The 25,635-nt window shown below is 36.3% G+C and overlaps 1 protein-coding gene across 1 annotated transcript in view; it reads left to right on the forward strand.

Annotated features, from left to right (window-relative positions):
* The window catches only part of Alg13 (ALG13 UDP-N-acetylglucosaminyltransferase subunit), a 65,665-nt gene that overhangs the window by 29,532 nt on the left and 10,498 nt on the right, over nucleotides 1-25,635 (forward strand). Inside the window, 12 exon segments of the mRNA XM_036174145.1 lie at nucleotides 1,855-1,919; nucleotides 2,377-2,477; nucleotides 4,325-4,452; nucleotides 5,127-5,373; nucleotides 5,777-5,890; nucleotides 6,267-6,408; nucleotides 6,841-6,961; nucleotides 7,870-7,899; nucleotides 7,995-8,050; nucleotides 16,093-16,161; nucleotides 17,399-17,567; nucleotides 24,653-24,829. Coding sequence (XP_036030038.1) covers nucleotides 1,855-1,919; nucleotides 2,377-2,477; nucleotides 4,325-4,452; nucleotides 5,127-5,373; nucleotides 5,777-5,890; nucleotides 6,267-6,408; nucleotides 6,841-6,961; nucleotides 7,870-7,899; nucleotides 7,995-8,050; nucleotides 16,093-16,161; nucleotides 17,399-17,567; nucleotides 24,653-24,829 — 1,419 coding nt within the window.

Genomic DNA, 25,635 nt, shown 5'->3' on the forward strand with positions numbered 1-25,635 from the left:
TCTATTGCTGTGAAGAGAAATCATGACCACTGCAACTCCTATAAAGGAAGACATTTAGTTGGCATGACTCACAGTTTATAGATTTAGTCCACTATTGTCATGGTGGCGTGCAGGTAAACATGGTGCTGGAGAAGGAGCTGCTACATCTTGATCCAGCAGGCAACAGCAAGAAGTGATCTGTCTCACTGGGCGTGTTTCAAGCATACATGAGAACTCAAACCTGCCTCCACAGTGACACATTCCTCCAAAAGACCACCTATTCCACACCTCCTAAATAGTGCCACTCCCTATGTGATTTTGGGGTCCAATTATATTTCAAACTACCACACTATTGTTTTCAAAAAAGAGAGACCAGGGGGGTGGGGATTTAGCTCAATGGTAGAGCGCTTGCATGCGGTTTGATCCTCAGCTCAAAAAAAAGAGGGAGCAAAGAAACTTAAACTATTTGTTTTCCTATATGTAATTTAAATCTGATGAAAAGTGGATTTTAAATGGAGCTACATGTTTACCTGGGACTAAAACCTGAAGATAACTTTAAGAGTACAGTTGATGTTTAGTGACTAGAATAAACTCATTTGAAATGAAGTATTATGTTTATGTTGATTGATAAATGGGTCAGAACAATGCATGCTATCTGACTCCTCACCTATTTTTGTTTGGTCTGTGAGCTGAGAATGATCTATGCATTTTTGTTTTTATTCTCTCTCTCTCTCTCTCGCTCTCGCTCTCTCTTGCTCTCTCTTGCTCTCTCTTGCTCTCTCTTGCTCTCTCTCGCTCTGTCTGTCTATCTGTGAGGCAGGTTTTTTCTGTGTAACATCCCTGGTTGTCCTGGAACTTACTCTGTAGACCAGGCTGGCCTTGAACTCAGAGAGATTTGCCTGCCTCTGCCTCCTGAATGCTGAGTGCACCACCTCCACCTGGCAGGTCTTGCATTTTTAAGTTGCTGGGAGAATTACATAATTCAAACCTCAATGTTCATTAAATTTTTTAAGAGAATGGAATACTTTTATTAACTACATTTGTTCATTTTTTTTGTGTACATATCTGTATACTCTGGTGCTACGGTGCATTGTGTGGAAAGACAAATTTTGTTCACTCTTCGAGACGGTTTTTCTGTGTAACCTGGCTGTCCTGAAACTTGCTTTGTAGACCAGCCTGTCCTTAAACTGAGAGATCCCCTGCCTCTACTTCAAGAGTGCTGGAACTAAAGGCGTGTACAACCACCACCTAGTCTAAGAGCACAAATTTTGAGTGTTCAATGACAAGTGCCCTCATCTGTGGAGAACTGATTAATTTTGAAGGGCTCACAATATCTAAAATTTACTGTTTGGCTCTTTATAGAACATATTTATAAAAAAGAAATCTTAGTGTAGATTATTGTTTTTGTAGATTATATAACTGAATTCAGCAAACTAGACCTTAATATACTGCCCCAAAGGGATAGTGTCTCACATTCCACTCCTTGAACTTTAATGAATTCAGGATAGTAAATTAGAATGAAGTTAAGACCTTGTATAACATAAGTAAAAGAAATACTTATAAATGCATACACACATGTGCATGAGCCTTCTTGGTATTAAATTCAAATTATGACCTTTGTGTTCAACCAAATCTAAAACTACAAATTTCTATTTAGCTGTGCTTTAAAGTGCAGAACTATTCTGACAGGTCTGTTTAATAAATTGACCATAGTAAAATATCCTATCAAGGGTGTTAGAATGGCCCTTTGGGACATTTCTTTCTTCTGACAACTTCATCAAATATACTATGTTAAAGTAAAAGAGGTAATCAAATAATGTGCAGTAAGAAAGGATTCAATTAAATTAAGGTTAACTCATCTGTTTCTTTTAATAGAACTTCAGAAATCAGAGTGCATGGAGTATGCTGGAAGACATTACTATTTAGGGGACAAGTGTCAGGTTAGTTCCTTCTTTAAAGATAATGCTTTCTTTCTCCAAGAGTTGATCTTCCTGCGCATAGTGATATCAGGAAGCTTAGGAGGGAGAATTATACATTCAGGGTCGGCTGAGCTTTAGCAATACCAAAACCTTGTCTGAATAAAACAAGGGTTGAAGGCTCAGTGATAAAATACTTGGCCAGCATGTCTAATGTTCTCCATTGGATACCCAACACAACAACAAAATGCTAAGATAAAGATTTCACTGTTTGTTGTATTGTGTTAAATTTTAATAATAGACTTTGTGATAATTAGATGTAATCTGATATAGACCTCACAGACTAGCCATGATCTCAGTTACTCTAAAAAAGTAGACATTGAATTACATTTGGAGAATAATGGTTGTTTGGCTAAACACAGATTTTTCAGTGGACAAGACCAGATGAATTAATATATGACTGTTATTTCCTGTCTTTTAGGTTTGCTTGGAGCCAGATGGAAAATATTATAATGCTCACATTCAAGAAATTGAAAATGATAAAAACTCAGTAATAGTTTTCATTGAGGAATTGGCAGAAAGGTGAGACTGTATAGTAATTAAATTTGATAGGTGCTTACTCATTAAAATTGGTAATTACCAGGATGCTAGTTGAAGTGAACCAGAATTGTATCTGCTGATCTAATTATTTTGATTAATGAAAGCAAATGCTGAAGAGTAAAATATCAAAGTAAAGTCAAGGAATTCGCCAGTTTATTTGATATATCAAGTCCAAAAGAATTTTGATATAAAAGTATTCATGATAATTTGAAAGGTAATTTGTTGAGTTTCTGCTAATATGTCTTAGTTAAGAGTTTCTATTGCTGTGAAGAGACACCATGACTATGGCAACTCTTATAAATGAAAACATTTAATTGAGGTGGCAACTTACATTTGAGAGGTTTATTTAGTCCACTATTGTTATGGTGGGGAACATGGCGATGTGCAGGCAAACATGATGCTGGAGAAGGAGCTGCTACATCTTGATCTAGTAGGCAACAGGAAATTTTCTGTCTCACTGAGCTTGGCCTGAACATACCTGAGGCATCAAAACCCACCTCCACAGTGACACACTTCCAACAAAGTCCACACCTACTCCAAAAAGTCCACACTTCCTAATAGTGCCACTCCCTATGAGATTATGGGGGCCAATTACATTCAAACTACCACACAGTTATTCCGTTCCTTTTCATGGTTTGCATCAAGAGCTTTGCAAACAAACTGAGCCCACTCCCGTATATTTCTCATTCAATAATTTTAAGGTAGGGCCCAAGAATTTTGAGTTTTCCACTAGCCTCCATGTTATGCTAATGCTGATGGTTCAGTTTAAGACACATTAACTATGGTAAATAGACCTAGCAACAAAATCTAAGCTGCTTAAAACAATAAAGTTAATTTCTCTCTCTCATTTGGCATGTATGTAATGTGTCAAGTAAGAAAACATGAACCAACCAGTCTATGCTTTTTGTTTGTTTTGGTACTGTGGATTAAACCTGGGAGCTTGGACTTGCTAGACAAGTACGTTAACTGGCTGTATTCCCCAGCTCTTGCTATTTAAAAAAAATTTTTTTGAGATGACAATATAATTACATAATTTCCCCTTACCCTTTTCTCCCACTAAACCTTCTCATATACTTTCTCTCCATACCTTTTTTCATTAATGTTACATGCACATGTGTGTATATATTCCTAAATATATTACCTGTTCAATATTTGTATGTTACTACTTTTTATTTTGAGACAGATTCTAACTAGTTGTACAAGCTGGCCTTCAACTTGTAGTCAGATTCAGGCTAAAGGCTTTGTTTTGAAACATGCTTTCATGATCACAGATTAGGAAAAACTAAGACCATGACATAATATTTGATACTTGTAATTCACTTTTTAATTGGTCAAAGTTAGTGTAATTTTTATACTGAAATCTTATATGAGTCTTCTATGAGTCTGCTTAGGAAATCCCCTCTTTCATGGAAAGGAAGCAGATTTTTGTGAGTTAATACAATCAACTATAATATTTCTTCTGGATGTGATAGACACTATAAACAGCTATGAAATTATATAAACTACATTTAGATTGTCTAAGCTAAAGGGAAAAAACCAAATGTATAGGAAGGTAGTGTAACAGATTTAAGGGAAATGCACTTGAGTCAGTGGTGGTGGCACATGTCTTATTTCACTCAGGAGGCTGAAGAGGCAAATCTCTGAGTTTGAGGCCAGCCTGGTCTATGTAGTGAGTTCCAAGCCAGCCAAGGCTACATAGTGAGACCTTGTCTCTAATAAAAACATAAAAAAGAAATGTGCTTCAAACTGAAGGAGGAAGGCTACATTTGTTTACTGAATGAGAGCTAAGTGTGTGTTATAACAGCTTCATGATAACCTTTCACTTCAAGGCATACAGTTCCGCTGGCTAATGTGAAACCAGTCAACCAAGTGGCACTTCTTCCTTCCTGGAATACTATGCCAACTCGTAAAGGAAGAGGTTACCAGGCTATACGTGGAGGCTATTTCCCAGAAATGGGTTTGTATCCTGAATGTTTTTCTTTCTTTCTTTTTTTTTCTATTATAAGTTCATTTACATACATTGTCCTTTTTAAAGGTATGCCATATTGTCCTGTTGTAGAATAGCATTCTTGCATACTACTGTGTTAGGATAGCTAATGCCTTTAGTGGAGAAGAGAGGGCTATCCTGTATATTCTAGGGTGATCTTTGGTGCCTGCACCATAGATGCTAATAGCCTCTTTTGCCTAGTCATAACAATAAAATTGTCTTTGGACATTAATAGATGTAGTCTATAGGAGGGAGGTGACAAAATTGTCTTTGATTGTAAAACAACTTTCTAGATGACCCCATATAAATTTAAGCTTAAACAGATTTTAAATATTTTCAAAGAACTAGGAAGAGCAACCAGATGTATTCAACATAATTTTTTAGAGAAAAATAATGTAGGTGACTAAGATAACTGTATTTTTTGATGACTAAATTTGCCAGTACTAAAAAGAGGGTTGAAATACTATTTAAACACCCCATCAATGTAGAAATGAACTGTTTCTTTGGCCCTTCCAGTTGGTAGATTAAGTATTCTACCTTATACTTAAAAGTATCTCACAGTTTTAAGGTATGATGAGGGTAGAGTAACATAGCCTTTTACTTTGGTTATAATGGTTATTTACTGTGTATTCGTTTTCTGAAAGTTATGACAGAGATGACTATGAAGCAACGGAAGAAGATGTTCAAAAAAGTTCGAGGGAAAGAGGTTTATATGACCATGGCTTATAACAGAGGAGACCCACTTGTCCCACCCCGGATTCAGCATAGTATGCATTTTGGGCATGACCCACTATTGTATTACTCACAGACAGCTGGCCATATTATGTCTAGTGAACATTTCCACCCTCAACATTCATCTCAAAGACAAGGTCGGGGATATGGGATGCCCAGGTAAGAATTAACTGATTTTCATGATAATGTATGTCTTTGTTTTGTTTTTTAGAAATGACTCCTATACTGAGTTATAGTATAATTGGCAAATACAACTTCTATAGTTTGTGCCAAAAGAGAACATAGAGCTGATACATACTTATCTTTGTCATCCATTGGCATAATTATATTTTGATTGTCTACAGAAATGTGAAATGCTGAAGAGACGCTTAAAGGTAGAATGCCATTAGAAACAAGTGTCTGTATGAAATATGCTCCTGTCTCCATTAATATTGGATAGGCCCAACACCATTGCAAAAGTCTTTTAGTGGAATGTTTTCAGAGAACTATGTTAAATCTACTTAACTATTGAGACTTTCAGGAGTTAAATAATTGTTTTTTTTTTTTTTTTTTTTATTCTTAGGGATTCGTCTCACTTAATAAACAGGCAAAACATGCCAAATCCTAAAGTTGGGTTTTACCCTGGCCCAGGTAGAAGGTGCTGCCAGAGCTATGATAATGTCTCCTATAGGTCTCGGTAAATATTTGAAGTATTAAAAGTTGAGGAAAATATTGGTGTGTGTGGTTTTATTGCTTAGCTATGATAATGTGCACCGTCTTTCTCAGTTTGGGGGCTGGAGAGATAGCTTAGGGAATAAAAACATTGGCTGCTCTTCTGGAGAATGAGATTAAGTTCCCGGGACCCACTTGGTAGCTTACAGCCATCTGTAGTTCTAGTTGTGGGGGATCTTCTGGTCTCTCACAGTGAATGGACATACATGCAAGCAAATGCCAATTCGTGTCAATTAAACCTGAAAACATTTGGTTTGAGATACTTGACGTTCACTGGGAAATTAGAAGCAAATTACTGCCATATTTTAACTTATTTCCCCATTTTGATTTCCAAACCTAAGATCTTTTAGGCGTAGCCACCGTCAGATGCATTGTATGAATAAGGAATGCCAGTATGGTTTTGCTCCAGAGAATGGAGTAGAAGAAACTGTTACATTTTATGCACTTGAAGAAGGAAATGAGACTGCTTACTCAACTTTACCTGTAAGTGGTGAAATGGTCACTGAAAAGTTGTTTTTCTTTCTAAAGGCTGTATGGAGAAATGGTATATATGATTCCCACCTCAATCCCACCCCCAGGATTAAAACTAGACCTTGCATATGGACAGTATTCTACCTCTATACTACATCATCAGCCCTAATTTTAACATTTTTTTGCATGAACAAGTTAGTAAACTCCTCAGAAAATATGAAGCCATCACTTTGGAGCCTTAAAGTTAAGAGATGTTTTGGAGCTGCTACTGAGAAGATGGATTTAGACAGTTTGGTGTATATGTGAACTAACAGTTTCTCTTATTGCTGCACTTGTTTTGGATTCTACAGTATTAAAATAGCCACATAGAGTATTAACTCAGAATTTAGTTTCTCCTACTAATACAGGAAGAATTCCATGTATATATGTCTTTCTTTGGTACAGAACAATGGTGTTCCCCCTACAATGGTTCCTGTTACTTCAGGTTACTGTGCTGCAAGTCAGGGCTATAACTCATGTAAACCAACTTTGAATTCAGAAGACAGCAGTGAGCAGTGTGAGAAAGGTGAGTCAATTAGTGCTTATTATATTTGAAAAGATAATTGTTGTTGCATTTGTATATCAGAACTTAGACATACTGTTTTTGGTGTTTGACACCTTTCTGGTAACTTTAAAAAAAGTGTAAGTTTAGGGATGTTGAGATGCTTCAATCAAACTCGAGGACCTGTGCTCAAATCCCAGAGCCCACATAACCCAAAGAGTTCTTACTTGAATTGAAAACATTTTAACATATATTGAATGCTATATATATTATCCATTCTAGTAAATGATTATAATTTAATGGCAGTCCTTATGGTATTATAAGAAATATGGCACCCCTGTGTTATGTGCAAGGAAACTGAGGTTCAAAAGCTGGTAATATGGCAAAGGCTATACTCTTGATAATGGCACAGACATATTTTTAATTTAATTGAGAAAATTTACATACCGAAATATTTCTTACTCAAAGTGTACAATTCAGTTTTTTTGATATGTGTGTGCATTCACACAATCAGCTCTACAATTTCATCATCCCCCAAAGACACCCCATTCCTCATATATACCCAAACTAAGATTTGTCTCTGAAGCTGTCTATACTTAATATAGCTACTTTTCTTGAGCATTTGTTTTTTACTGTTTACCAGTCAATGATTTCATTATTACTGAAACAATTCTTAACAATTATGTAGGAAGGAAGTGTGAGGCATTTTGAATGATTTTTATTAAGATACTTCTAATATTGTCTCTGCTTCTTATATATAGAGGGAAATTTGTACTGTTAACAGCTTACCTTGTCTTCTATTGCCTAATAGGAAGACTCAAATCACTTTCAATCATGTATGCATTTTAGTTTTGAAAAAAGAAAAAGCAGTTACCAGCCATTTTGCTCTGCCAGGTTAAAAAGATATGTGTATACACATTTCTCTTTTCTAGGAGGATATGGAGATTATCTTTATTCTTCAGGTCAGTGAGATTGAGATTTAATTTGATATTCTGCATTGTTATGGAATGTCAGACTAAAATAATGCTCATTTTTTTACCTTTGCTATATCCTCTAGAACAAGGCTATGAAACTTCAAGTGTATATACAACAACTGTATCTACAGCAAACCTGGTAAGTATTTAATAATAATAAATATGAATAACATACTGTATAGTTTGGGCACAGTGGAGGCCTGTGGGAGAGCTTGCTTAGGGACTCTGATGGGGCCTGCATTCATGATTGCAAGAAACTAAGTGATATACTGGCACCAGAGAGGACACTTAACCATTTTCCTTTTCATTTTATTTACCAAGCAGATCCCACTAGAGCCTGTCTATGTCTAGAAAGCAGAAAGTTGGAAATACTTGATAGGACTAAGAATAAGAACTTTGTTCAGTGTTGTCTCCTTCCCAAAGACACTACTAGCTCTTACTCCAAAAGAGGCAACCTAAAAATGCCACTCATTGAAACCAAATGCAAAGCCCAATATTTCTGGATAATAAGTACATACTGTATGCATTATATAAAATCTTGCAAGTCTAATACTAAAAATAAAGTCTTTATACCATGCCTGCAGTCCAGTTTAGTCATGGAGTAGATAAAAAAATTATAATAAAATTCCTGGTAAGAATATAGGAATATACAAGAAAAAAATTACTGATCTGTAGCATTTCTGAGATTTTGAGGCTATACATTGTATTGTTGGCCTCTATGCTACATATGGAGACTACCATGGGACTCTTAGTTAATGATTCCAAAGTTTTCTTTTCCTTGGCCATATCTGAAGTAGGAATTGGTTGGAAGTCAGAATTGAAGTTGTCCTTAGAAAGTGATTAGCTTTTGCATCCTACATTGTTTTTGGCTTTGTTTTGAGACAGGGTCTTATAATATATAGCTCTGGTGACTTGAAACTCACTGTGTAAAACAAGCTGGCCTTGAACTCATGGGGATCTGTCTGCCTTTGCCTCCTGAGTACTGGGGTTAAAGGCAAGTGACACCATACCTGGTATACATCCTACATCCTAAAGAAAATCAGAGACGTGAGAATTATTAGTTTTATCAATCAATCAATCAACCAATCAATTAATTAATAGTTTTTTTGAGACAGGGTTTCTCTATGTAGACTTGGCTGTCCAGGAACTCACTCTGTAGACTAGAGATCTGCCTGCCTCCGCCTCCCAAGTACTGGGATTAAAGGCATGTGCCTCCACTGGTCGACCCAATAATTAATTTATTTTTGGCTCATGATTTTTTTTTCTAGCTAATATATTATTTAGATTTTGTATATCAGGAGCCTTAGTGATTATTCTTTTTTACAGATTAGATGCACTACTTAGATTTGCTTTGCTTTATTCATCTCCTACTTGATTCCAAGTACTTTTAGTATATCAAGTCCTGGTGAAGGATCCATAAAGTTATTCCATGAAATAATTTCATCTAAACGTGAGATATGTGTTCTATCATTTCAACTCTTGTTTTGAGACATACTACATCACATATGCACAGATCTTAATTGTTCTTATAACAAAGTTAATAAAATCATTTACAGGAATCTTAATTGATTCATACTATGGAGTGAAATTTTGACTGGTTTTTGTCATTCAAAGCTTTTTGTCTTCTGTTGCTGAGGTTTAAAATAGCTGTTTCCTCAACCTTAATAATTCCTATACGTAAGATTGAGCTCTTATTCCCTTTCCTTTCAGTCTACACACTACTAATGCTGTCGTGCATACTTGTGCGAAAACAATCAGAACATTACTGCCGTTCTTTTTTTACCCCACTGCTGCTAATCATACTCTCCTTCCTATGTAGTTTCACAATACTGCAGTGTCCTATTCCTAGTTACCAGTTTCAGTTGAGTTCTCTTGTATAAATATTCGAGGGACCCGCCTCAATATTCTACATCCCAGGGGCTCGGGAGAGAGAACTACCAACTACGTGGACTATTTTCAGAAAATAGAATCTCAGCACACCAAGTTCCACAGTCCACTTGCTTTAATTCCTCTGGCATAACATCCTATATACACAGCTTCAGTTCTGTTCTCGTGCCTAGCTCCTTTCTTGCCTGATTTCTCTCTATACTTATCTACTGCTCCCTCTAAGTTCTATCTTAATTCTCTCGTCTTAATTCTGCCTCACTTAGGGCCTTTTTAGCTTGTTCTTACCCAGCTAGTACTTCCCCATCTGGCTCTTCCTCATCTTCCATCTCATTCCTGTAGTACTCTCTTCTAGTCCTTCAATCTAGTTTTTCCCCATCTCAGTTTGTTCCTCTCAAGTTCTTACCCATCTACTTCTTCCATTCTCTTTTGAGCTAAATTGTGTAAAGCTATTACTTAATGTCCACCTGACCTAGGCGGTGTCCCCTTGTGGAATTTACCTTAAGTCGGGAGACTTGTATTTGGGTTGCTATCATTGTTAGTCCTTGAAAGTTGGGCGCCCACCTGGGTGGTGTTTCCTGTAGTCTTTGAAAGTGGCTAAGGAAGATATCTGATTCCAGAGAAAGCCTTTCCTGAGGCTGTTCTCCAAATTCCTGGAATGTGGATGTCCAGAGAGTGATCAGTCCACACTGTTAGCCCTTCTAGGCGAAAAGTCAATTGGGAAAACTATGAAGGCACACATGATTTTTCATAGCAGAATACAGCTGATATATAACAAGCCATGTAAAACCAAAAACTCCTTGGGATTTGGCTTCCTCTGGAGGAATTCCCCGATTCCTCCAGGTAGTGACTTTGCCGGAACCAGCTGAGTTCTTATGATATATTCCTGTGGCCCGCAGCAGAGTTAAATTATGCTTCAGGATTACTCCTTCCCCAAATCTCAGTGCACACCTAACTTTATTTTTCATTTTCTACGACTGTTAATGTTATTTGTACACATTAATGAGTTTCATTATTATCTTTCTATGCATAGAAGTATCATTCATTGCTTATGTTCATTCTTTCCAATCTCATCCTTTTTTGCCCCAGACCCTTTCTTAGTCCCTAATCATCTGTCTTTTACTTTTCAGGTCTTTTTTATTTCATTTAGAAAATTCATTTCTTCATTTTCTATATATGAAAGAGAAAAAGTAATTTTTTTCTGCATATGGCTTTTGTTGTATAATGTGGTGTTGGAACAAAAAGGGCATTCCTACTATGTATCTTGAAGAACTTGATATTTGAAGAACTTAAATAACGACTATGTTTTTGAATTATTATTAATCTTAACTGGTAGTTTCATGTACTACATGTTTGCTTTTATGTCTTAGGAAATGAAATCTTAGGAATGAAAACCCTATTATGTATTTTTTTTATCCTTTTGCTTTTCTTTCTCCCTTTTAATTAAAAGCTTTCAACCATCATAAGTATTCATATATCATAAGCCTTTAAAAATATGATCTTGAAATAGCTGAAATGAAAAGGAAATAAAATCCAGCATTGTAGATGACAAGAGTGAACACTTTGTTATTTTAAATTCGATTCTCATGTTCCTTTTTGTTCAGTGTTTTTATCACATATCCCCATAGCTGCCAGTGCCTCCATAATATGTTCCACTCTACTTTTCAGTCACCTTGTTTCATACATGAGTCAGAGCCTTTCCGAATTCTCTCTTCCAAAGTCAAGATCTTGTATCCAAGGGCAAGACTATTGGATCTTACTCAATCTGTTACATCCTTCCTGCTTTATCTGATACAAGTGAATAGCCAGTCTACACAGTCTTGTTCCAAGTTAGTTAATGTTTGTCATAGTTTGTTTTTGAAGGTCTTTTTGTTTTTGTTTTGTGGCCAGAAAGGCCACTGAGAAATTGTTTACATTTCAATCTTGATTTACATTTTAGTACTTAATTATTCTGCAGGAGAATGTAATAACTATAGATTCCAGATCAACAGCTAAATCAGGGACTAGTATGATCATTTTTGTATTATTTATATTAGTCATTTCCAAACTTGAGTGATTTTAGGACAGGTCACTTTTATTTAGTTTTTGACATTGAAACAAATTAGATATTTTTCACTTATTATTTTTTACCGAAAATATCTACCTCTCTAGAAAACAAGTGGGCAAATAAAAACAGAATAAAAAAGAAAAAAAAGGGGCTGGAGAGATGGCTCAGAGGTTAAGAGCACTGGCTGCTCTTCCAGAGGTCCTGAGTTCAATTCCCAGCAACCACATGGTGGCTCACAACCATCTGTAATGAGATCTGGTGCCCTCTTCTGGCCTGTAGTCATACATGCTGTATATATAATAAATAAATAAAGCTTTAAAAAAAAAGGGTAAAATTCTTAAAAAAAAAAAAAAAAAGCACAGGCAACACACACACACACACACACACACACACACACACACACACCTCATAAAAACACAAAAATTAGGAACTATAATAACATAAGCAAAAGACCAGTAAAGTAAATAATGGCCAAACAAAGCAATATGAGAACCATCCCCCCGCAAAAAAAAAAAAAAAACTCCAAAAATACCAATGAGTTTGTTTTGTGTTGTGGCAATCTACTGCTAGGCATGGGGCCTGCCCTTAAATGTGCTTTGTATACCAAGTGAGACTATTAGAGAAAATAAATTTAGCTTCTGAGTTAGGGGTGGGAGCTCATATCTACTTCCTCACTCAGCACTGAGACCCCATCTGGCTTGGATCAGTGTAGGCCATGTGCATGCTGCCATTGTCTCTGGTTATATGGACTGTAGTATGCCTATCACAGGCTAAAGGCTGACAGCCAAATATGTAAGAATACATACCATACTTACCTTTTTGGGTTTCAGATACCTTTTTTTCAGGATAATTTTTTTCTAGCTCCATCCTGCAAATTTCATGATTTTGTGTTTTTGTTTTTGTTTTTAAATAGCTGAATAATAGTCCATTGTTTAAGTATGGCATATTTTCATTATCCTTTCATTTGTTGGTGGACATCTAGTTCTAATTTCTGGGTATTATGAATAGTGCAGCGATGAACATGAATGACTAAATGTCTGTGTAGTAGGATATATGCCCAAGAGTGGTATAGCTGGATCTTAAGGTAGATTGATTCCCAACTTCCTGAGGAACTCTCAACAGATATGAGAACTGAAATAACATCTTACATCCTATCTGGACTAGAGTTGGATTTCACCAAGTAGTGTTGGCTCATGACTTTAATCCCAACACTCCAGAGTATGTTGTCTATTTTGGAGAAAGTCCCACAAGCTGCTGAGAAAATGGTATATTCTTTTGTGTTTGGGTAAATTTGATTTATGACATTATTTAACTCCAGTATTTCTGTTTAGTTTATGTCTGGATGACCTGTCTTGGTGAGAGTGAGGTATTAAAATCTATTCTCACTGTGTTGAGGGTCAGTATGTGATTTAAGCTGTAGCAGTGTTACTATTATGAACTTGGTTGCCCTAGTGTTTATTGCTTAGATGTTAAGAATATCCTCTTGGGGGGCTGGAGAGATGGCTCAGTGGTTAAGAACACTGACTGTTCTTCCAGAAGACCTGAGTTCAATTACCAGCATCCACATTGGAGCTCACTACTGTCTGTAACTCCAGTTCTAGGGGATCTGATACCTTCACACCAATGCACATAAAATAAAGTTAAATAAATTATTAAAAAAAAGAATATCCTCTTGGTTGATTTCCCCTCCCCTCGAGTCTGTAGTATCCTTCCCTATCTCTTCACATTAATTTTAGTTTGATATCTTTTTTGTCAGCTATTTAAATGTCAACATCAGCTTACTTCTTATTTCCATTTGCTTGGAATATCTTTTTCCATCCTTTTACCCTGAGGTGATATTTTTCCTTTATGTTAAGGTATGTTTCTTGGATGCATCAGAAAGATCCTATTTTCTAATCCATTCTGTTAGTTGGTGTCTTTAGGGATGTGAGGAGATTAGACCATGATGTTGGGGAGTTATCTGTGAGCAGTGTTTGTTGATTACTGTTCTTTTCTTTTTAAAGATTTACTTATTTATTATGTATACAGCATGTATGACTGCAGGCCAGAAGAGGGCACCAGATCTCATTACAGGTGGTTGTGAGCCACCATGTGGTTGCTAGAAATTGAACTCAGGACCTCTGGAAGAGCAGTCAGTGCTCTTAACCTCTGAGCCACCTCTCCAGGGCCCTGTTATTTTCTTGTCATGTTTTTTTTTTCTCCCTCTTTATTTTTCTGGTCTGGAATTATTATTTCCTGTGTTTTATTTATTCCCTGTGTTTTCTTGACCTCTTTAGGTTGTAGTTTTCCTTCTGGTACCTTCACCAGCTTGATTGGTAGACAGATGCTGCTTAACTTTGGTTTTATTATGGAATGTTTTATTTTCTCTACGTATTGTGATTGATAGTTTGAGTATACTACTCTGGGTTGGCATGTGGTCTATGTGTTTGTAGAACATCAGTCCAAGACAGGCCCTTCTGACTTTTAGAGTCTTCATTGGGTGTTATTCTCATGGGTCTGCCTTTACATGTTACTTGCTCTTTTTCCTTGTAGCTTTTAATATTCTTCTGTTTAGTGTTTTGATTATTATGTGAAATTTTTTTCCTGGTCCAGTCTATTAGGTGTTCTGTATGTTTAAATGGTTTTGTTGAAAGTATTTTGTGTGCCTTTGACCTTCATCTCTTCTTCTACCTCTATTCCTTCCTATTACCCATAGGTTTGGTCATTTCATAATTCCCCAGACTTCCTGGATGTTTTGTATGTGGAGCTTTTGATTTAATATTTCCTTTGAAATGTCTATTTCTTTTACCTTGTCTTCAACGCATGAGATTCTCTTCTATGCCTTATTCTCTGTTGGTGAAACTTACGTGTAGCTGGAAGATTTCCTGTGTCCCAGCTGGCCACTACAAATCTACCCCTCTTGTATCCCCGAATTAAGCCCACAGAGGCTTATATGAATTATAACGGCTTGGCCATTACCTCAGTCTCATTACTGACTAGCTCTTAGACTTAATTTAACCTATGATTCTTATCTGTGTTTAGCCATGTGGCTTGGTACCTTTTCTTAGTTCTGCCTTGTCACCTTGCTTCCTCTGTGTCTGATTCAGCCCTTCTTCCCAGAAGTCTCCTTGTCTGCTTGCCCTGCCTATACTTCCTGCTTGGCCAATCAGCATTTTATTTATCAACCAATAAGAACAACACACATAGCATACAGAACAATATCCCACAGCATTTACCTCTGAGGTTTTGTTTAATTTGCAAAATTTTTATTTCCAATTTTATCTCAGTTTGGAATTTTTTTAGTGGTTCTTTTTTTACTTTCATTTCTCTTGAACTTTTTCCCCACAGATTTTATTAAGGTATTTAGTCATACCCTTTTTGAGGTTATTGAACATAATAACTGTTAGGTTTATAATAGCTGTTTTGAAGTCCTTGTTAATGTTTGTGTTTGTGTCTAGTCATCGGGCATTGGCATGATTGAGGTGATTCTAGGTGTTAATATCAGATCTTGTCTTTGTTGGGTGGTTGTTCCATTCCTTGGTTTCTTTTGCCTTCTCTGGGTATCATGAAAGTGTTGGAGCTGTGGGTTGTCTGCTGTTGGATGCTTCTGCAGGTTGATGGGTCACTGAGATGAATGGAGGGTTGACTGGGAGAAAAGGCTGAGAGGGAGGGACTTCAGGAAAGAGAAATGTATCCTGTCCACATCAAGAGGTGGGGTTCCTAGGGAGTTAGTTGGAAGTGTGTTGGGAAGAGGTGATCCTGAAAGAAGGTTGAATTAAGACAAAGAATAAATAATTTCGAGAGACAGGGATAAAAGGGTTAGGAGGACCTTGGGTCTGAATTGGAGTCTCCAGTGAATGGAGTTGAGGTGGAAAGAGAGGCATCTGTAAGCAACCTGGCTGAGGATGAGAATGGAATATGGAGATGGTAATGGAGAACAGGAAGGGAAGGATAGTGTAAATGACATACCTTGTTCTGCCAGGTATACCTATTTGGAGGAACTGGGTAGAGAGTGTTCCTAAGGTTGACCCTGACAGGAAAGAATGGGGATGGGTGAGAGGGTCCACAAGAAAGAGGAAAGCTGAGTCCACGTCAAATCCTTGTGTAGTAACCCCGGGGTGGGGTTAGTGTGGGAGAAGAGCCACCTGTAAGTAGGCTGCTACAGGGCTGGGGATGAGCCTAAAACTATAATGGAGCATAGGAAGGAGAGTGAAAATTGCCTTTGGTTTTTTGTTTCCCTTTATTCAATTATATTTCTGTATTTATTAAAGTCTCTTCAGGACAGTGGACCATGTTCTGTGCCTCAAGACACAGTTACCTCATACAACTATCCCCAGAAGGTAATATCCATAGTATTACCAGTCATTTACAGTAAGCTAAATATGCGAAAATGAATTCTTTGCCTTCAACATAATTCTGAGCCGCTGCTTATATTCCATTAAGTATAATTGTGCCTTCTGTTCAACCTGGCACAGTGATTAATACATTTATTTTAACAAGTCACTTAAATGTCTACTGTTTCGGGCACTGTTGTGTGGTCTACTGTAAACTTTTTATGAATAAGTCAATAGTAAATTACTTTTCAAGCCTCTTATTTACTGAAATATAAATTGGAAGTTGGCATTTACAAAGGTAGCTGAAACTGTAGTGCTGAAACTGAGAGTGTGATCTAGTAGATCATCCAGTAGATCACCAAGTTTTTGAAATGAGTAGAGAAGAAACAGTTGAGGACAGAGCAAAAGTAGAAGAATGTATTGAGAGTCTGGAATGAGAACATTTCCAGTAACAGTAAATATGGTTCTTTCCTAAGAGGTCAAGCAATGTAAAGACTCTAGTAGGCTTTGATTGATGACTTTGTCATTTTAGATGATCTGATTGGTTAAGAGCCATATTGTGGTACTCAGAAGAGAAATGGAGGCTGCCAGTAAATATAATGTTTAAAAGTCTGTTATTATTTTTTTTCTGAGACAGAGTTTCTCTGAATAGCCCTGGCTGTCCTGGAACTTGGTCTGTAGACCAGGCTGGCCTTGAACTTGGAGATCCCCGGACTCTGCCTCTCACCTTCTAGGATTAAAGGCATGCACCATCACTGCTCAGCCTGTTATTTGTTTATTATATTAATACACATTTCTGTATACCATATGTCCTAGGAAAATAGTATGTTCTCTTAAAGAATTTGGCACCCAGATCGGAAAAAAACTTAAACTTGTGTTAAACTTAAACACAAAGCATCTCTTCTACTTAAATGTTTATGTGGCTAAATATGTGTACATAAATGAAAATGAATATATTTTACAAATCTGTGGAGAAGTAGTTACTGTTTTAGGAAGATGGCAACTAGGCAGATAGAGAATAGGAGTTGGACAGAAATTTGCTACCATCCCCAACTTTTGGCTTTATTGTTTGATATTAATGTATTATCTTTACAAAAAGAAAGATAGCTCTCAATGTAATCAGAGATCCTGCAAAAGAAGTATATAGATTGGTTTCAGATTTCTTGAAGTTAGGTTCAGAGAAGAAACAAATACGATTTGGGAAACCAAACTTAAGACTTGTAATCTTTCTTCCCCTTAATAGATGTTAGAAAATTCTTCAGCAATTAGAGTTTCTTGGGCCAACCATGTTCCAGTTCCAGTCTTACCTAATTGTACAGCAGGAGATAACCAAACTATTAGTACCTCTGATGTTTCCTCACAGAATGCCATACAACCCATCTTTGTACCTCCACCTTCTCAAGACAGTCAAGGTAGGCTATTAGTGTTTATTTGCTTTGGAAACCTTTTTGTACTCACAAATATGTACATACTGTTATTCTAGTTATTAAATAGTATTGTAATTTCAAGAAATTATGTTAATTGTACTTAAAAAGGTGTTATATCTCCAAGGAATCTATGAGATTTGAGAATAGGTTTAAATTCTGTTGTTTTTGTTTTTGTTTTTTTGTAATAGGGATCTAATAAGATTTTACACATGTCATTTTCTATTCAGTGGATAGTTAGAACTATTGTATTTTTCTACAACTTTGAGTTGTTTTGTAAATTTTTCTGTGTGTGTGTGTGTGTGTGTGTGTGTGTGTGTGTGTGTATGGGTATGGGTCAGGGATGAGCATCCTGATGCTGGAGGAAACTAATGAAGTGATTCTTTTCCTTCCGTTTTTATGTGAATTTCAGGAATCAAACTTGGGTCACTAGCAATTTATTGTACACACTGGATCATCTTGCTAACCCTATGAGTTATGTTTTATTACTTGAGGATTGACATAGAGATAGTTATTTTACACTATAAATTTTCTAAAAGTTTATGATAAACCCTATACCCATGTAATAACTCCTTATCCTGTGACTGTCGTAATAGATACTAAACTCTAGAATTCAAGAAATCTGAGACATTATAATACTGGCTTTACTACTTAATAGGAAAGTGGTAGCAACAGCATCCCTTTTCCATGAGTCCCCATATATAAAAATGGAAAAATAAAACCCAGAGCCATAAACAGTATCTGCAAAAAAACTAATGACCAGGTTTCCTTACAGAGTTCTAAAAGAGCTAAAAATTCACTTAGAGCCAGGTGTGGTGGCTGCATACCTTTAATCCCATCACTAGGGAGGCAGAGGCCTATAAATTTCCTTAGAAGGTAGAATGGTCAATTTGGGAGGTTTGATGTGTTACTAAGTGAGGTGCATATGGCACTTGGTAGAAAGGATTAGAGCAGTTTTAGCTTCCAAGAACCCACAGAATGGATTCTCTAGGGTTCCCTCTCAAGGGTGTACTTCTCAATGAAGAAAGCTGCTGGGAGTAGAAGGATAAAATTGATCAGGATGGGGGAAAAAGATTTGATCTATTCCCAGTGAATTCTAGAAAACATGTTTTTTTAACACTGCACAAAAAAGAAAACTCAAGAGAATTGGGAAAGCCACCTTGTACCTTACCTCATTCTCAATTTTATGAAGAGAAATTTCACACAAATGGCAGCATAACTAAAACAAAACATTTAGGTCGAACTTTATACACAAGTATAAACTGAAATGATGGAATTTGTAGAAGGAGAATGAGATCATTTCAATAATGAAATCTATAGAGAGCTTAGGGAGATATGTACAGTTAGACAGTGCTTCGAGATGAATGTGGATATAAGAAAGGAATCTATAATTAAAAAATATTCAGATGTGGTGGCACATGCCTTTAATCCCAGCACTCAGAAGACAGAAGCAGCTGTACCTCTGTGAGTTCGAGGCCAGTCTGCTTTACAAGGTGAGTTCCATGATAAGGCTTATTACACAGAGAAACCCTGTCTCAAAAATACCAACAAAATAAACAAAAAAGATAATGATTCGGAAGTGACATGTTGCAGTTAGGTAAAAGAGATGAAATAATGATAGAAATCCCTGAAGGAGTATACTGAAGGGAACGGAACAAATACTAAAATGTGTGATTCAGAAAACTTGGTTGCAACAAAAGAAACATGAAACATGCATAATAGCACCTTGCAGAGATGAGAATATCAACATAGAAATCCAACATTAGGATAGTCCAGTAAGGTTCATTTTCTAGCACCCATATGGCAGCTCACAGCTGTATGTATGTAACTCCAATTCCAGGGTCATCCTCACACTAACATACATGTAGGCAAAACATCAGTAATGAACATAAAATAAAAAAAAATCATTAAAGAGAAAATTGCACTAAAATCGCTAGACTTCAAAGAAAAAAATAAAGTCTTTTGAGAATCTATGTAAAGAACCTGTGGAATATAAGGAAATACTATAATCAACAAACTTTGACAGCAATACTTTATGTAGGAAGAAAATGAAGTGAAATTTACAATATACAAAAAGGGCTGGCAAGATGGTTCAAATATTTGCTACTAATGCTGATGACCTGAGTTCAATCTCAGGAAACCATATGATAGAAGTAGAGGTCAGACTCCTGAAAATTGTGCCCTGATCTCACCACATGGTATGTATGGCATGTCCATCCTATCCTCCCCACCAAAACAAGAAAACGTTTAAAAAAAAAGTCAAAGAACTTGTGAACCAAGAGTTTCTAACCTTCTAAAGTGAAAGTTATTTTTTAAGCATAAAGGATAGTATGTTAGAATAAAAATATTTTTCCTGTATACCCTTGTTGAAGAATCTTCTAGAGGTGTGGTGAAACAAGGTAATGATAAGTTTCATGTGACAATTAGAATTAGTTAGCATTAAATAAACCTTTGGTTCTTCAGTCAGTAGCACCAGTACTACTGGTTGTTTAGTTAGTACTTACTGAACTCAATATCATAGAGAATATTTGTATTATCAAACAATTTTACTGGGGAACTAGAGAGATGGCTCAGTGGTTAAGGGTACTTACTGCTCTTCCAGAGGACCTGGTTTTGATTCCCAGCACCTCCATGATAGCTTACAAGCATTTGTAACTCCAAGGAGATCTGATGTTCTTCTGGCCTTCAAGGGCACTAGGCATGCATGTGGTACACAGACCATGCAGGCAAACACCAATACACAAAAGTAAAATAATTTTTCAAAAAATTTAATTTGGCAATAGTATAATAGAAAATGATGTTTGAGCTTTAGTTTACAAAAAAAAAATATTAGAAACATTGGTATAAGACCTGATATAAGTATTGACTATGTAGTTCCCATAGAATAAAAACAAAATGAAAGCCAGGAGATTTTTTTTTTTTTTTGAGCTGAGGACTGAACCCTGGGCCTTGCACTTGCTAGGCAAGTGCTCTACCACTGAGCTAAATCCCCAACCCCCAGCTATATCTAGTTTTATCTATATTCAGGATTCTCAAGCTAAAAGAAACATAACAGACTTATGAAAGGATAATAAATAAGCTTTTATAGTCTTGAACCTGAATCAGAAACATCATCATGAAGTTTGCTATTGTACTTTCTAAATATACATTTACATTTCCTCATGTGTTCTGTGAAAGTTCTGAAAGTAGTCAATATCCTTAGCACTGAATTTTGGTAGTCTTTAAAATATGTTTATTTTTTATTTTTTTGGTTTTTTGAGACAGGGTTTCTCTGTGTAATTTCAGTGTCTGCTCTAGATTTTGCTCTGTAGACCAGGCTGGCCTCGAACTCATAGAAATCCACCTGCCTCTGACTCCTGAGTGCTGGGATTAAAGGCGTGTGCCACCACTGCCTGGCAATACTTCTTATTTGAAAAGATAATGTTTTGTAGAGAAATAGCTGCCTCCAGATCTGGACAGTAAATATTCAAGATGTGCCTAGAATTTCTTTTAAGAGATAGCAAGAAAGCTATTAAAGAGATCTTAAGGACATGCCAAAAGGATTCAGGTGCTTGTTCGAGTTGTTTTTCAATGACAAAGATGATTTAAATTTCAGTGATAATAACTGTGGTAGTTTGTAATGTAATACGTGAAAATGTCCAGGTTCCTAATAATACTTTAAAACTTATCCTAAAGAAGAGGATGATACGAAACCAATCTGTTTACTTGAAAATGAGAAAATATGGTGAAAGAATTAGGTATGTATTTTGCCATACTCATGAACTATACCACTAGGTAACCAAATAGTGGATTTGAGTATAAAGTAGGGAATTTATGCTATTACCATTATATTATAACTAGTCAATGAAAGAAAAATGACAGAATATCATCATTTTCCAGTGACTATTGGATTGATAGATAAACATTAAACATTATTGGATATTAAAATTGCTATAGTTTGAAACTTGAATGTCTCCCAGTTATTCGTGTGTTGAAGGCTTGTTGGAAAATATGTCCTAGTGGAATGTCTTAGGTTATTAATAGCCTACCCTTGAAGGGGATAGCGGGACGCTATCACCTTATCTTGGCTTGTTTTTGATTCCAACCTGCCATCAGATGAACCACTCCCTTTGCCACGTGTTTTGACAACATGTTTCTACCACATGCCCCAAAATTAATGGTACCCTTAGTTCATGAACTGAAACCTCTAAAAATATTAATCATAATAAGCCTCCTTATAGGAAGCTGATACTAACACAGTTCAAAGACACACTACCTACAGATGTTTTAAAGAAATCATTCCTAAGTTTGATTTAGTTTCCCAGATAAGCTGCCTATTTGCAGGAAGTACCTGAGAGCATGTTGTGCTATATCCTCAGTATGTAGTCAACAAAATGTAGACTGTGGAAGTTTGGAAGGTCAAAGAGCCCAAGTTCTTCAAAAGAACAACTAAGGAAATGGGAAAGGAAAGAGAAAGGACAAATAGATTAAAATTAAAGCCATAATAAACTTTTAGAGATGAGTAAGATTTTTAAAATTGTCTGTAGGTGCACATTGGGTAGGAAGCTTAAGGGGAAAACCATACTGAAGTGATAGTGTTAGAGTGAGAATTATTGTTAATCATGTGGAAGTGAAAAGGCCTGTAACATGGGGTATTTGGAAGTGGCCTTTGGTGGCTAACAGTTTTACTTCTCGATCTAGGTAGTATATCATCTTAAATCATTAAGCCAAATGATTTATTTTCTCTCTCAGCCTCATTTGTAAATAAAGTACATTGCACAGTGCTAAGTACAAGTAGATGCAATAAATGTTTATGATAGAACTCTTTCATTGGAAATGTTACTTTGGGACCTTCACTTTACTACTTGCTGCTAAATTTGGAAAAGCATTGCCTGTCTGCCTCCAGCAGAGGTCTGAGCTTAAAGAATTGAAATCATAGCTAAGTAAAGACCTTTAGTGCTTTATGTAGATGGAATCATTCAAAACTTACCCTTGGAGTTAGCAAGATTGCTTAGTGACTAAAGGTATTTGCTATCATGTCTGGTGAACTGAATTGGATCCTTTGGACCCACATGGTGGAAGGAGAGAGCTGATTCTTTAAAATTATCCTCTAGAGGATTGATCTCCACATGCAAGATGTATCATATACTCTCACTGTATGCATAACACACACACACACACACACACACACACACACACACACACACACACACACTGCTGTAAGTTTGAGGCTAGCTAGTTTATATAGCAAGTTGCGGTTCAGTCAGGGCTGCATATTAGAGGGGAATAAAGGGGGCTTATTGTAGTATTACACCTTTATAAGGGATGTCCTAGTTTCTTTGAACTTGATTCTCTTAGGTTTCTGACGGTTTATTTTGCTACTTTTAGGTCTAGTAGTTGGTTTGTACACAGTGATCATAAATCACATTTTTGTTTTTAAGTAATTGGCCTTACTTCATTTTCTTGGTACTGGTCATTAAACCTAGAGCCTTGTGCATGCTAGGCAAGCACTTATTTATTAATCCCAAGACTCTGTTTTCACATTTTATTCTGCTACAGAGTCTCACAAAATTGCTTAGGCAGGCCTTGAATTTGAAATCATTCTGCCTTGTAGCTGAGATTATAAATTTGTTCTTCTAGACCCATACTCCATTTGCTTTACAAAAATATAGTATGGTTTATTTTGAGTACTTGTTTAAATTTTGTTGGAAAACCCATTTTATAAATGCATCTAAACATTAGTAGATACTCTGATAATCAAATTAATTTTCTAAAACTATAAAAGTAGACATTTCACCGGGCAGTGGTGGCGCACGCCTATAATCCCAGCACTTGGGAGGCAGAGGCAGGTGGATCTCTGTGAGTTTGAGGCCAACCTGGTCTACAAAGCAAGTTACAGGACAGCCTTTGAAAGCTACAGAGAAACCCTGTCTCGAAAGACTTATGTAAGTTGTTAAAAATGGCTGTGTAGTTTAGCTTTAATAAAATTCACTCCCTATTGTACAGTTCTTTGAATTTTTCACAAATGCATTGTTATGTAAGCAACACCACAACTAAGAGGATTGTTTTTCACATCCCCCCCAAAAATTGCTTATGAATTTTATTTGCTTTGATGTCATCTGTAGATAACATTACTATTGCTGTTAACTGTATAAACAGTATGAATGTATTATTAGCATTGCCAGTGAATGAAAGCAAAGTAGATCATTTCTTGCTAAATTTTCAGAGTAAAAAAATTCAGCTTGTGGATTGTTTTTAAGCTAAACTCCGTGTCTTAGAGCTCTGAATTTAATCCTTTTTTTTTTTTTTTTGGAGCTGAGGATCGAACCCAGGGCCTTGTGCTTTCTCGGCAAATGCTCTACCACTGAGCTAAATCCCCAACCCTTAATCCTTTATTGAATGAAACTTTCTATGCCTTCTAGTGTTAAAAATATTATGTATCTAACACAGCTTTGAAGTTTGATGCTTCAATTCCTAAATTCAATTAAATTTGAAGGATTATGTCATTTAGCATTGATCAGAATAACAATTTTTTTAACTAGTATATTACATATATGTAGGCATTTTAAACTATGTTGGAAACATACTGTTTATGATCAGAAGTTTAATATGCAAACAATTATATTTCAAGTTTGTATTAAAAGTGAAACTCCTAGATCAATCTTTTTAAAATAGATATAGAACGTTACAACGATAAAATATTGTATCTAGTCCATTTTTTAAAGTCTGTGTCTCCTCAGAACTGGAACTTGATATTTTAAAGTTCCCTACATTCTTCTGAGGCTGTCAGGGGAATTTGTAAGGTTGCTAAAATCTCTACTGTGTGCATTTTTTTCTCTTGACTTCTGAGTCTTACTATTTGACTAACAGTGGCAGGTTGCTGGAAACATTTTTCAATTTGCATTGTGTAACCTCCAAGTGTCTCTTTTTAAGTCAACCCGTGAGAATGCAGAGAGAGGTCTGTGATTATATGGGCTGGGGACAAGAAAGCTACTGCTTTATAAGGGTTAACAGTTGTGCATTGCTATTTCCCATTTTATTTCTTTGTTATTGCTATGTTGTCCATAGTAATTCTCTCATTTCTACTGCTGCAGCCTATCTTCAGCCTCCAGCAGCAGCAGCAGCAGCAGTGGCAGCACCATTACCACCGCCTCCTCCTCCACTTCCTCCTCCTCCAGCTCCTCTTGAAGGAGGAGATGCTTCAGGCTTGTCTCTACCCCCATCACTGCCACCTTATTCCTGTGATCCAAGTGGAAGTGATCTGCCCCAAGGTACGGTATTTTCAGATTTGGTACAGGTTATTTAAGTTTGAGATCATTTTTGAATCTAGACCATTTTCTGGATGATTGATGGATGCAGAACCAAATGAGAGCCATTTGAGTATATAATTCTAGGTGGCTAACAAAGAGCAACTGCAAGTATCTTCTATGGAGTTAACTATAACAGATAGTTGGATTGAATCATGACTCTTCCTCTGCTCCCCTCTTGTAGCTACATGTCTTTCCTGAAAGAGATTCACATGGATAGCTTTGTTTTTTTTTCTCAAATATTTTATTTTGAATCGGGAGGTAGTATTAAAAGCTTTCTTGTATTTCTTAAGTTCTTTCCCCAACTGTATGAAATTGTTAACTATTTGATACTTGTATACCAACTGAATTTTGAGCATGTGGAGAGAAAGCTTCTAATTCATCTGATCTGCTTTGAGTATCAACCATGTATTTCTGCTTCCTTCAACAACCAGCAGTGATTGTTTTCCATTGGAAAATCTTTGTTGCCCTTGAGTTTGGTAGTAACACTCAAAGAGAATTTTAGTTGAAAGTTGTTAGCAACTGGCTTATACTTTCTTGCTTACAATATTTTCCTAATTTTTTCTAGCTGCTGCTTTTTTTTCTGAGTTCTTTCCAGCCCTGAACTAGTCAACAGGATTTTCTCCAATTCTGTTCTGTTCTATTTCCATACAGTATGTCTTTGTCTATTCTAAATCTAATTAGCCTTGTGCTCAGAAATTTTGGTTACTTACTAGACATTTTCACTTAGCTTTTTAACTTTCAAACTTAAATGGTCTCTAATGAAATTC

Source organism: Onychomys torridus, chromosome X, assembly GCF_903995425.1.
Source record: "Onychomys torridus chromosome X, mOncTor1.1, whole genome shotgun sequence".
NCBI lineage: Eukaryota > Metazoa > Chordata > Mammalia > Rodentia > Cricetidae > Onychomys > Onychomys torridus.